The sequence below is a fragment of the Mustelus asterias genome, chromosome 4, assembly GCF_964213995.1.
Source record: "Mustelus asterias chromosome 4, sMusAst1.hap1.1, whole genome shotgun sequence".
NCBI classification, from domain to species: domain Eukaryota; kingdom Metazoa; phylum Chordata; class Chondrichthyes; order Carcharhiniformes; family Triakidae; genus Mustelus; species Mustelus asterias.
Window position 1 is genome coordinate 84,342,976 of NC_135804.1, and position 14,520 is coordinate 84,357,495.

At 40.8% G+C, this 14,520-nt stretch overlaps 1 protein-coding gene across 4 annotated transcripts in view; it reads left to right on the forward strand.

The window, feature by feature from the left end:
• Positions 1–14,520, forward strand: part of LOC144492822 (ribosomal protein S6 kinase alpha-6) — a 138,155-nt gene that overhangs the window by 58,916 nt on the left and 64,719 nt on the right. For all 4 annotated transcript variants that reach the window (XM_078211312.1, XM_078211314.1, XM_078211313.1 and 1 more), the window contains exon 2: positions 11,505–11,621. In XM_078211312.1, coding sequence (XP_078067438.1) covers positions 11,505–11,621 — 117 coding nt within the window. The remainder of the gene's footprint in view (positions 1–11,504; positions 11,622–14,520) is intronic.

Genomic DNA, 14,520 nt, shown 5'->3' on the forward strand with positions numbered 1-14,520 from the left:
ATAGATTGGACGTTTCGACAACTGATTTCCTCGGTTTGGTTATATTTTTATTTCTAACCACAGTGGACATGAAACTCTACTTTCTATTGTTAGTAATATGGACTTGGTAACTCATTCTCACAGCTTTCTTTAGTTCAAGAGTTTAGTACACTATATGCTCTGAACTCCACATTGTGTTGTGTCTGCAAGGAGTATAAGGATCTTTTATTTTAGTATCAAGCGCAAGTTCTATTTTTGATTCAACTCAGAAGGGATGCGTTTAAAGCTGCAGAGGTTAAGTATTATTCAATATGTCGATTCTGGGACCTTACTAATTCTTAGGTTACAAAATGGGTCAAGTTGAAAACAAGGTTCATGTTTTTGCATTTGATCAGAATTAAGAATTGAGGAAGTTGCTTGTTCTTAAGAGAGAATCCATTCTGTATGTGACTGTTAATTTATCCTGAAAATTAACACTTGTTATTCACAATCCATTCTTCAAATGATGATGTGCCACTGCTGTATTTTTGTTGGGTTTTCAACAAATTTGCTGGGTTACTTTTTTTCATCAATTTTAAGGCTCTGTTTAGCCAATTACTATATGCAAAAATGATGTGAATCATGCAGTTTAAAAACTGGATTTATTGCACTTTTCAACAGCCATACATTACACTACTCATCTAATTCTAGGATTGTCTTAAGAGCAGTAAGGTCAAATTGAATTCATTTTGCTTAAAAGCAGTGAGATGAGTGAGCCATATTAGCTTTGTTTCAGTGTGACACTTAACCATCCCGTGCCCTGACTGAAACCAGCTTATCACAGTTGTGACAGATGAATTTGAAAGACATGGCTGTAACTTCACAAGTGTCTGGCTGAGCAGTGAGTAATCTTCAGCTTGTGTTCCTGGACTGGTGCTTAAGTAAGTGGACATGCATTTAATGAAGTTCAAATTACTCTTGATGGAATGCTGCATCATGTAATGTGGTGTGATGTGCTCCATTAATTTGAATTTGTTACAAAGGTGGCACTCAAATTTGCATAGAAGTAGTGTGTTGCTGTCTTGAAAAATATAAATACAACCTCTAGTAAAGACAAAAGCCCTATTTCAGCTTTTCAAAATAGCATTGTTTCATCATGTTGTGTAAGGTGTATTGACAGCCAAGCTCATGATAGGTTAGGCATTTGATGTCTTCAACAATGCTTACATGCATTAATGTACCAACAGTGAAGGAACTGGCATTGTGTAGTTACCAGGTATCAGGCCCAAGGGTGCATTTGGGAGCTCAGTGCTTCCACTTACACCCTCCCTTAATCTTGCATAGCCTACCAAGCATTTGAAAGCAGGAAGCTGAATTTAAAACTAACTTTAACTACTTGCAGGTTAGTTATTACTTGATTTTGCTCTGGATATTGCTTTGATTCTGCAAGTGTTTTGTGCTTTCTATGTTTAAAGTTACAGCTGTGTACAGGGTGTGGTGTGGCCGATGCTGAAGGATGTTTTGCAGACTGAAAGTAATAGTTCCCAGACATACATGTACAGGAAAGGAACTCCTTTGGAACATAGTGGAGAATGAATAAAGGGCACACAGAGCAGGAGAAACTGCTTGAAGAGGGAGAACGAATGAGCTCAATAAGAGAACGTTTCCATCCAATGTGTTCACAGATCAATTCTCTTAAGCCTTGGTGAGGAACAATGCGCGAGTTGTCTATACTTTAGTATGGACTCCCTTGTTGAAATTTGCAACCCCCTCTTTAGCCACAGCTTCAACTTCGGAGTGGAGCAAAGCACCACATTGGCACAGTCAAAATCACAGCTACAGGCAATGAGCTTTTCATATGTCTGGATCCTTTGAAGCTTGAGTTTGGAGATATTTGCAACATCTCACAGTTTGCCATCCACAATTACCTAAGAGAGCTCACTGAGACTGCCAATGAGAGCTAACTAGTTTCTACTCTTGCCAGAGGGAAATGGAAAGGATGAGAACACATTTTATGCTTCCCCATGGTGAATGGTACCATTAATTATGTGCACATTGCTTTCCAGGCACAGTGTATCTATGCTGCCCACCTTTGAAACCAAAATCAGTTCCACTCCCTCAATGTCCAACTGGTGTGTTACCTTCAGCAGTGCAGTGTTCAGTATCCTGGCAGCAGTCATAATGCTGTCATTCTGTGGCAGTCTGCTGTGCCATCTACATTCAGGCCACCACAACAAAGCAAATAACTACTGGGTGACAAAGGCTATCTGCTCCATATATCTTAGGGTGGTACAATGGTTAGCACTGCTGCCTCACAGCGCCAGGGACCTGAGTTTGATTCCCGGCTTGGGTCACTGTCTGTGCGGAGTTTGGACGTTCTCCTCGTGTCTGCGTGGGTTTCCTTCAGGTGCTCTGGTTTCCTCCCACAGTCCAAAGATGTATGGGTTAGGTTGGTTGGTCATGCTAAATTGCAGCTTAGTATCAAGGGGACTAGCAGGGTAAGTATGTGTGGCTATGGGGTTAGGGGCTGGGTGGGATTGTGGTCGGTGCTGGCTTGCTGGTCTGAATGGCCCCCTTCTGTACGGATTCTATTCTATGATATGCAACAGAAGTGTAATGAAAGCCATGTAGTCCCATGAAATGTGACAGGATACTGTGGTTTACTCTGAAAAAGTGCTTTTTATCTGGAGGAACTTTGCAGTATTTGGCAGACTGGATGTCGAGATTCGTTATGGTCCATTGCATGTTAAAATAAAGTTTATTTATTAGTCACAAGTAAGGTTTACATTAACACTGCAATGAAACTATTGCGAAACTCCCCTAGTTGCCACACTCTGGCGCCTGTTCGGGTAAATGTACCTAACCAGCATGTCTTTCAATCTGTGGGAGGAAGCCAGAGTGCCTGGAGGAAACCCATGCAAACACGGAAAGAACTTGCAAACTCCACACAGACAGTGACCCAAGCCGGGAATTGAACCCGGGCCCCTGGTGCTGTGAGGCAGCAGTGCTAACCATTGTGCTACCGTGCCGCATCTTGCCAGCATGATTGGACAGCCCTTGCAGCCATATGACCAACAGCTGAAGCGCAGGAGCATATGTTGGGGGAAGAAAAAGGGGAGAGAGAAGGCAACCAAAATAATCCCTTTCTTGGCTGTGTGCCTGTGAAGAGCTCATCCCAGGATGATACCAGTGACCACACTCCCCACACGCTGTTTGCCAGCAGTCCCAATCCATAGCCTACCTTCCCTCGCACTGATAGTCGCAGCATCCACTTTTCCTCAATGCTCAATAAAAGTGCCACAATTAACTTATTCTGAACCAAATTAATGAATTAAATAATTCCATCTTGTAGACAAAAGTGAATTCCTCACCTTTGTATATTTCCTTATTGCTTGTCTTCAATGTACCTTTGCCTTGCCTAGTACTGCTATGCAGTGTGGCTGGTGGAAGGCTGCTGCCTTTCAGTGGAGGAGACTGCAGATGGCCTCGGAGAATGATCCCGAATAGCTCGAGACTTAGAAGGCTGCACAATTTCTTCCTGGACGGCAGTTGACAGGTAACAGCTGGAGTACTGGTGGGTGTGGCAGATGAATCTGTCCTCTGGCGAGAGCACTGCAAGTTGTTCTCCATAGCGTCATTGCCATTCCTTTGTGGGGGGGCATCTCGACATTCCTAGTAAGGTGTTGAATGCAGATTAATGGGCTGATGTGGTACCTTGCAAGCCCTTTTGCACACTGTAATCAGCAATGTGATGAGCATTCTGAGCTTGTATGATAGCCAATATGTGCTTCCTCTGAAGGTCAGACACTTGGTGGCTGCTGCTAGTGCTTAAACAGAAGCTGCAATATCAGCTATCAGGTGTTGCATCATGGTTTTATTTGTAAGCTTGTGAATGGAGTTGGCCATCACTACGATGTTTGAAAGGATGAACTTCAAGTTCGTTTCGTGTGCCATGTTTCAATTAGATCTCTCATTCTTCTGAATTCCAATGAATACACGCCCATTCTCTCCTCATATGTAACAATTCTGCCATCCCAGTAATCAGGCTGGTGAACCTTCAATGCTCTCTCTCTATGGCAAGTGTATTCTTTCTTAGATAAGGAGACCATAACTGTACACAATACTCCTGGTGTGGTCTCACCAAGGCCCTGTACAGCTGCAGTAGGACACCCTTGCTCCTGTACTCAAGTCCTCTTGCGATGACATTTAGTGGCAAGCTTCCCAATGCATTGAATATTTTGTTGTGCATATCTCTTGGTGTTCCTCTGTTGGTTGCCCCATCAAAATGTTCATTTGAGTCCTCTGCAACAGTACTTGCTCTCCAGTGAGCTGGTACCTGTGCTATCCTTGTTCCCTGTGTTGGCGAGAAGCCACTCATGCCAGGTATTTCTGCATGTGTTGATCCTGGCTCCATACTATCCTCTAAAATATTCTGTGTCAGCATTTGAGCTGTTGGCTGCAAATGTGAAATTTAGTCGGTATGTCTTCTTTATCACAGTCTGTTTTTCCAACAGTGTCTGGCCAGGTTTCAGTTCCTGGATATCTGAAAGGTCAAAGGTACAAGAGTAAGGTTGTATGCAGATGATTGGCATTAACTGGGGATTCATTTGTGGCTCTATAATTAAGCACAGACTGAAACTGATTCCAAGGTCAGGAGGTGCTTGACACGTAAACTTTGTAAATAAATGTTCATGAAAGTGTGTAAAGATTGGCTCCAATTCTGTCCTTCAGCAGGCTTTCTGGAGTATAATGCGTAGTTGTAGATTTTATTGTTAGAGCCTTTTTTTTGAATGTTGCAATTTTCCAGTCCTTTGGCATATCCTATCTAAGAATTTATACCTGTACCTAGGAGGATACAATCAATATCTCTGTAATTTTTGTTCTTATTTCCCTCAGTATCCTAGGATGCATCACACCCAATTCTGGTGAATTATCAATGTTTCTAGTATCTCCTCTTTGTCAATTTTTTTGCACATCTAGAATCTCAATTACTATGCCTTTGGCAGCATCCCTTTTCTTGGTGAAGACAGATGCAGAGTCATTTAGTAGAAATCATAGAAATCATAGAACCCTACAGTGCAGAAGGAGGCCATTCGGCCCATCGAGTCTGCACCGACCACAATCCCACATATTTTACCCGCTAATCCCTCTAACCTACGCATCCCAGGACTCTAAGGGGCAATTTATAACCTGGCCAATCAACCTAACCCGCACATCTTTGGACTCAACCGTGCCCTCTGCCTCCATGCATAGGTCTCATTTTATCCCCTAATTCCCTCCACTTAGTGCAAAATTATTATTTATTTGCCTATGTAATAGTATCATTTTATGTTAGCTACCAATTTCCCCTCATACTCTCTCTTTGTCATTGTTATTTCACTTTCTCTCTGAACTGCTACATTCAACCTGTTCCCACTTATTTTGTTAACTTGATATTTACCCCCACGCTTGTCCCATTTTCTGCCTCATCCTACTTCCTGTGCTGGATTTCTCCCTGCCCGGAGGAAGGAATCGGGGGTGGTTCCAATGTATCCTTCAAAAGGAAATTGGGTGAATACTTGAAAAAGAGAAAACAAAATGAGGGGAATGGGAAAAGAGTGACGGAGTGGGGCTAACTGAATTGCTGTTGGAAAGAGCCAGTGTGGACTTGGTGGATAAGTTGGACTCCTGTGTTTAACTATTTTTCGGAGTCAGTTTAGCTCAATTTGCTGGACAGCTGGTTAGTGATCCAGAAATGATAAACCTGCATTTACAGTACAGGTTCAATTCCTGTACCAGCTGAGGTTATTCATGAAGGCCCCATATTCTCAACCTTGACCCTTGTCTGAGGTGTGATGATCCTTAGGTTAAAACACCACCAGTCAGCTCTCCCCCTCGAAGGGCAGAGCTTCCTATGGTCATCTGGGACTATTGTTACATGGCGACTTTATCTTACCGGCATAGTTCTATGACTGGAAAATCCTGGAACTCAGAGTCTCCAACACAGTGTCCTTCATTCTTCAGATTTTCCCAGGTCAAAGTCACTCGCTGCATGATTTCCACAACCTGGTCCAGCCACTATACTTCCATTTTGAGAGTTACAGGCTGGATTTAGGTGGTGCTAACCACTCACAATATTGGCTTGCCGTTGATGCTTCCAACCAATCAAGTATGTGGTTAGCATTTAGATAATTGAAATGAATAGGCAGCATGATGCTACCATGTTTCCTTCATCGCAATCAGTGGGTGCAGATTAATCACTCAACTCAATCCCGACACCTGTTCTTGAGTGCTATTAAGTTTAGTCCTTTAAGTGTTAATTTAGTGAACGTACATTAGTGCTGTGCCCTCTTAATGCCTATAATCAGTATGTTTTGTATGAAAAGGTCTGTGTATTTTCTTACCCTTTTAATGTATATTCCAATTAAATAATTCAGCAGCGTTAAAAGTTTAGAGTTTAAAATGAAAAAGGTTAGTTATCCTCACAGGTTTACCCTGAATTAGCATATCAGACACACGGTCTCACAAATATGCATGTAAACATGCACTTTTACAGACTCAGTCTCTGATATACAATTTTCTGTCTCTCATAAGGCAGGCCTGTAGTTCATAGAATCCCTACAGTGCAGAAGGAGGCCATTTGGCCCATCGAGTCTGCGCCGACCACAATCCCACCCAGGCCCTATCCCCATAACCCCATGCATTCACCATAGCTAATCCCCCTGACACTAAGGGGCTATTTAGCATGGCCAGACAACCTAACCCGCACACCTTTGGACCGTGGGAGGAAACCGGAGCACCCGGAGGAAACCCACGCAGACACGGGGAGAATGTGCAGACTCTGCACGGACAGTGACCCGGGTCCCTGGCGCTGTGAGGCAGCAGTGCTAGCCACTGTGCCACCGTGCCGCCCCATAGTTTTATGAATGGATTTGATGAGTTAAAGTTGAAGCAAGGTACTTGACAAGCAAAGTGTTCGCAGAAGGCTGTGTGGTTGAATATCTAGGAGTTTGATTCTCGGGTAAACTTTGAAATTGGAACAGGTTAGATAATTTGACTGCTTCTGATTCTTAGACTGGCTGACTGGATATTTCTTGTGAATTTTCTGGGTCCTGGGGTAATTCGGGTGCAGTCCCTGAAACTAATTTGGATTACATGACTGCTGGGTTAACAATTTAGAGGCACACGTTGCCTAGTTTTGATGGAGTGGCCATCGTGATGTAGTGAAAAGTTGATAGTGGGCATTGCGTTTCAATTTTCCCATTTCTTCAGTATGAAACTGGAGACGGGTACTCTAGAAACTCAGTTGGCTTTAGGTGTTGGCTGGTCCTTAAAGAATGAGAATTTCCATAAATGGCTGTGAGGTACACTCGCCTAAGTCCTTTTGTGCTGTATTCACCAGAGACTTGATACTGTCTGTGGTCGAAATGCCTAAAGTCGCATAACTTGTGGCATCTATCTTAAAAGCTTGTTTGTGTGCTGTTTTTAAAAGCATTGATTGAAAGTTCACAATATGACATATCATTACTGGGCATGACAGCATTCTTACCTCTTTGAAAGGTCAGTGTTGAAACACCACTCCTAGAATAGAAGACATAATGTTGGCATGCCCTTCAGTGCAATGCTGAAGGAGTACCTCATACCATCTTTTTAATGAGAATGTCTTTAAGACAGAAATAGATAGAAAGGTTCTTGATTAATAAGAGGATCAGGGGTTATGGGGAAAAGGCAGGAGAATGTGGATGAGAAAAAAATCAGCCACGATTGAATGGCGGAACAGACTCGATGGGCCGAGTGGCCTAATTCTGCTCCTATGTCTTATGGTCTAATGAGATGGTGAACTGAGGTCCAGTCTTTCCTTTCAGCTGAGTATAAAGAATCCCAGAGCACTAAGTCATAATTGTGCCCATTCACGATTTGTAGGACCTTGTTTTTTATAAATTGGCTGTTCTTAAAAAAAACAACCATGTGAAGGCATTTAAATGCATGTTTATTATAATTTTTGCACAGGATAATGTTTGTACAATTTAATTTGAGTGGGGTATGGGTGCAATACCGACCCACTTATTAAAAAGAGTCTAAAGTAGACCCATTGCTATGATACATTTGCTGTGATTTTCTGCTGTTGTGAACTTTACCAGGATCAGGTTGGAAAGATGTTCAGTGAAACAAAAATCAAAAAGAAAAAAGCTGCATATATCATTACTGTTCGTGACTCCTTCCTGTGCGTAAATTAACTGTTACTTCCCTATATCCCAATAGTAACTACACTCCAAAAAGTACCTAATAGTCTGTAAAAACCTTTGTGATATCCCAAGGTCATAAAGGATCATAGAATCATAGCACCCTATAGTGCAGGAAGAGGCCATTCAGCCCATCGAGTCTGCACCGACCACAATCCCACCCAGGCCCTACCCCCATATCCCTACATATTTTATCCACTAATCCCTCTAACCTATGCATCTGAGGAAACTAAGGGGCAATTTTACATGGCCAATCAATCTAACCCGCACATCTTTGGACTGTGGGAGGAAACCGGAGCACCCGGAGGAAACCCACGCAGACACGAGAAGAATGTGCAAACTCCACACAGACAGTGACCCGAGCCGGGAATCGAACCCAGGTCCCTGGAGCTGTGAAGCAGCAGTGCTAACCACTGTGCTACCGTGCCGTCCCACATTTAGATGTTATCTAAATGCAAATGCTTTCATGACTTTAATGCAAATTTCACTTGATTTATCAATTATTGTGATTGTAAAAGAACGAGTAATCTTGTTTCAATTTAGTACCGATATTGTCGTGTTTCACAACTCTGCTTTTTCATCATTGTTTGTGAAGGGAAAAATTTCAATTTCCTCTCAAGGCTATCCCCACAAGTTTTATGCCAGCCTGCTATTACACAGATGGTATCGGATAAAGGTGTCAACAATCAGAGAGCATGATGTGGTTTGTTCCGAAAATCCAAGTCAATCAGTGTCATCATTTTGACACTTTGTGTTTTTTGCAAATAATTTTGTTTTGAAACCTATTAATCAGTGTCCAGAAATGTTATACTTGAATCATGTTAAGTTTTTATCATTTAGTGGAATTGTGTGCTTCATTAAAATCATGATAACTTCCATTACTTGTCCATTTAAAATAGCACTAAAATATTTGATGTCTCTTTGTAAATATTAGTAGGACAGCCAGATCTTCAAATATCTTGACTGTTGTAATCTATCTGATTAGTGTGACACCATAGTAATTTAAGCATAGAATTCTTGAAACAATGATTTGCATTATTGGAAAATGCCCGTGTTGATTCCTTTTGCTTAAAATTCTAGAAAAACTAAAACGTGAAGTTCTTATACTTTAAGAAAGGTGGACAAAATGCTGATTCAATCAATATTCATCGTTTTGGTAAACCAAGTGGTAACAGAACAAACCAGGAGCTATTTGAAATGTAATTGCTGTCTCCTAACTATAGCCACATTTCTGCTAGTGCTGTTTCAGTCTGAATTCTCAGAGACTAGGTTCTGTGAATCTGATGGATGAGTTGCTAATTCCTTATTCCATTGGCACACCCATTGACTGACTGTGAGCCTACGAGTTGGAAGATTTGGTAGTTGCTCAACGCATTCCCTGTTTGGATGTGACTGAAAGTGCATGTTAATAATTTATGTGGAGCTGTATTAAATATCATGGTTAGATTAAAGTACAGTTTCATTGGAAATTTTGAAACTTTCTAATTCCTGTTATACTTGCAGTCATGTAAGTGATTTCATCTTTGTGGCACTAATCATTAAGATTCTAAATTTAGTGATGTTGCTTTGCACATGCTAATTGTTTTAAGAATGAAATTGTCAGACTACCAACTAAATTTGCTCCAAATTGGATACAAGTGGAAGGTGTTTTTTAAGGGAAGCTAGATCAACACATGAGGGAGGGAGGGAAGGATATGTTGTTACGCTGAGCTGGAGTAACATGGGAGGAGGCTCATGCGGAACGTAAACACCGACATCGATTAATTAGGCTGAGTGGTCTATTTCTGTGCTGTGAAATTCAGTGCAAGTAAAATAAATTATCCGTGCATCTGATCAGAAAACAGGTGATAAATTGTGATTTGTTTCCATCAAAAATATTCTAGAATTATTTTTTGCATTGTGACTGAAACACTGTTAATAACTGTGCATGTGTGCTTCAGGCTTGTAGTGGGTTGCAGTGTGGGTGTTTTGGCATATTGAACAGAACGGTGTGTCTTCATTTCCACGTTTGAGTCATGAATCCTTCTTTTCTGGATCAACTCCCAGTTTGTTCAATTTAATTTGTTATGCACAAGGCATTTAGTACACAGCATACACTATTATATAACAGAATTTTGTTTGTGTTAATGTGGCATGCACATTTTTTCCTGTTTGGTTCTGCATTCATGTTCTCTGTGATATGATTTAGAAAAGGCAAAGGAAGTTAATGTATGGTAGTGCACTGTAGTAAATTAGTAAAATACAAGACAAATTGAAATAAATTGTATCAGTTTGTAAAACGTTTTATACAGTGTAAACTCAGAAATATATAACCAGTTTAACAAATTATTTCCTTATGTGTATGTTAAGTTGTTTGCAAGTATAAAGTGCAAGAAAAGCCTTTTTTTGCATCAGTCCAAGTGGCTAATTTGTATGTAAAACTTCCCTACTATTTCATCCTTTTGAACTGTTTCAAATTGTTTCTTACTGTTTCTGTTTGACTTCCTTAACTCATTTTTACATTTAGCAACATTTACTTTATAGTTTGTAGCAGGATAATATGTTGTGCTTTATATTACAGCCTTGTCCTTTTAAAGGACTTTCCTCTGATTCATAAACAGTTCCATGAGTGATCAGCGATTGCAGCAACAAGAGTTTTAGAACACCTTTGCAGTTGTGTGTTTGCAGTACTGTTGTCAGTATCCAATTAGCATTTGATCTTTCCTCGGGTAGACGAGATTAAGTTGCTTTGGCTTTGAGGGTTGGATGCAAGTCCACAAACTGGTCATAGCTCCTCTGTGCTCGTAAGCGCTGGCACCTTTGCAAAGCTGTGCAAATGTGTTACTGCTCCAGTGCACCAGTCCCCGGTCCAGTTTTGGCCCTCTTCCATCTTGCTGGGCACCAGTTACGATTCAATACCATTACTTGTATGTAAGCCGTGGCACTGAATGTTGTATTCTTTGACCTTGGAGTACATCGGAATGGCCTTGAGCAAAGCCTGATCTTGTCGTCATCTCATGTTAGATGCACACTGCCCATCAGATGATTCGGTGGAAGGTGATCTGAAGCAGCAGTGCTGAGTGATTTGTCTCCTCCTCTCATCTGAGAATACTGAGACTAATTTTAGTCATGCAGACTTATTTTCCTGTGTATCTATTTGTTCCATGGTGCAACCAAAATGTTCTCGGCTTCCTATCATTCCTTATACTAAGCAAAGGAAAAAATATTAGTCAATCGGTCAGCCTATTCACCTGATAGCTGAGATTATTTTTGCTGAAATATAATGCTTGGCTGCCTCTTGATGTTTAATTTTATAGCTATATTTTCTAAATGTTGTATCTTCAGGATGAAGGAAGATTCAAAGAGATTGCAATCACACATCATGTGAAAGAAGGCTGTGAGAAGGCTGATCCCACACAATTTGAGTTGCTGAAGGTCCTGGGTCAGGGATCTTTCGGAAAGGTAAGTGCTCTGTAATCTTAGTTACAACACGTTGTTGAGGGAAGCTTGACCAGTCTTTGTTAATCAGGCAGGAATTCAAATGAATTTGTCCATCTCACCCTTTTTCACTAAGTTTGTGTATGCAATTTTTAAAATGCGAGCATATTACAAAGGATCACATTTCCTCTGTTGTTGATCCAGCTTTCACTGTTATATGAGCATTCTCTTTTGCTGCAATTGATCAACTGGAATGGATTATCTGCTGCAGAGTAAAGTTACTGAATTCCAACTGCTGTGGTTAACTTTGTCTATTATTAGTCTTAAGTCAAAAATATCTTGTGATGTAACCATAATTCAGGACCAATTAATGGTTCATGCACCGTGTACATGACATTAGAAAAGAATGGCTCCTTGTTTTGAGTTAAAGGCCACAGATCAGAAGGCTTCATCCTTGGCCTGGTCAATTTCAGTTGAGGATGTTGGAGCTGAGGGAGGGCTTTATAATTGGTCTCTGTTCCTAGGCTGGTGAAGACCAAAATTAATGAAGGCCTCCATTTCTGACAGACAGACATTGACACCTGCTGGAAGTGTATTTGTGTAGATATTGGGTGAAACTGAATTAGAATCAGGGGCATGGTGTTCCCAACTAGGTAGCCCACAGACAATTGCTGTCCATGCTTTATCGTGAAGACCCACCACTTGGGAACCAACTGTGCAGAAAACAATTGTCCAGAAGTTTAATTGTGTGCACAATTTAAATAATATATGCATGCTTTGACATTTGCTGATCAGTCTCAATATTTCTAGAGTCAAAGTGTCCTTATGTTAATCACTTTCACAGAAATCTGACACCATTCCATTTTTCTTTCCCCTCAGCAAATATCCCCCAACTCTTCCTCATCTAAGGGGTTCATTCCTCTCTCGGGTGTGATTCCATAGATGTTACTTTCCATTTGATGCTTAGCCGAAATTGCCATTATTCATACATATATCTTGATACCCATTGCACCCAAACCTAACCTTAATATCTGTCCATCTGCAGGGATTGTGAGATAATTGTTAGGAGCAGGAACCTTGACTGACCTGCCCATCCCATCCTATCCCATTCCATCTGAAACGCCCCTACCCCACCTGATATCAGCTAGCTCACAGACGATGGACCAAAATTCGGACATCCCATGCTTGCCTGTCTCAGCAATTCATTTAATAAACTTGTTTTGCAGGATCTCTGTCAGCTTGTTTTAACTACTAGCGGTTCACTCTGTAGGTCTTACATCCATAATTCTGTTTAAATATTTTTTGAAATCAAATGATATAAATGGTAATTAACATTCCACTCAGCTTGGCTGATTTCTTAGTTTTAAAATTTTGACTAAATTTGCATTATTCTGTTTGGTTTAATTGGAAATTTATGAGCAATTGACAAATTCTGATTACACTTTTTGAGGCTGCAATTAGCTGTATTTGAGTAAATCTGCAGATCACATTCCATACCAATGCTTTAAATCTTAAAAGTTAGAGTTCACTGCAGCGGTGTTGTAAACAAATTAATTGTATTATACGTTTATTGAGGCATTGTGTACAGTGTTATTGATTCATATTCAAACACGAAAAGTATATTGGTTGTATTTATGGGCAGTGATGAGTTTCAATAACAAAAAAATGGTCCTGAAGAAAAACCATGGAACACTAGAATATAGACATTTAATACATCCATCTGAACATTTAATTGATGATTATTGAGGCATTAGGTTCTCTTAAATATAGTGAAGGGAATTTCAAATGAACACATGAGAGTTTGTTTGCCCATTCCAGGGTGCTCACCCCAGTTCTGCCGACCCTCTGGACCTCCTCCCTCCTATTCTCCCACCACCTCCTTCCCCTACAAGCTACCAGAACCCAGAATTGCCAAGAAATAAATCTGAACCCCATTTCCCCTCCCTGTAGGATTGCTAGTTGCCATATCAACCTCCAATTCAGGCATTTTGCATATCCTCCCCTTGATTATACAAATATATAGGAACATGTATAAAGAATACTTATTTTGATTTTTCACAATAATTGTCAAAGCACCAGTACAAATCACAGAATACATTTTAATAAAAACGGGGCTGGACTAACTCGATTACTGTAAATCAGTGGCTCTGATTTATCCTCATACACAGACATAAATATGCCCATTATCAACAAAGAATCTTCTGACTCACTGATCATTACCATGCTAGAGCTAATGTAGCCTTTTACAGAACACTCTTGTTTGAAATGTTTCACTGGCTGCTCATCCCTGATTAATCAGCATCATTACTTGAATTAATGACTGTATGTATCACGAGAGAGGTTTTCTTTTCATTCTTGAGCTGAGTGAGACAAGACGCTGTATTGATAAATATTCTCTGCCCTGAGATTAAGTGCTGCTTGGCTGCAACGATTCCAAGAACAGTATCACAAAACAGAGGAATAGGAACAGATGGATCTTGCCTCATTTCCATCGGACATTTACAGTCTGTGTTTTGAAACAGAATATTGCACAGGTAATGCTGAGATAGACATGAAGCTTGCAGCAGAGTTAGCCACTAGCTTCATGCGCCTTGTGGGAAGACCAAAGTAAACTTGCCAAATGCACTCAGAGCATAGGAAAAGATGTGCACGAGTAGGCCATTCGGCCTATCGATTCTTCTTCTCCATTTCAACAGCTCATGGCTAATCATCTACCTCTCTGCCATTTTCCCCACTATCCCCTTATCCCTTGATGTCATTGGGATCCAGAAATATATCAACTTCTTCCTTGAACATACTCAGTTATTGAGCTTCTACAGCCCTCAGGTAGAGAATTCCAAAGATTCACCACCACCTATGTGAAAAAATTCCATCTCATCTCAGTCTTAAATGGCCTACCCTTTATCCTTGGGCTCAGTCTCCT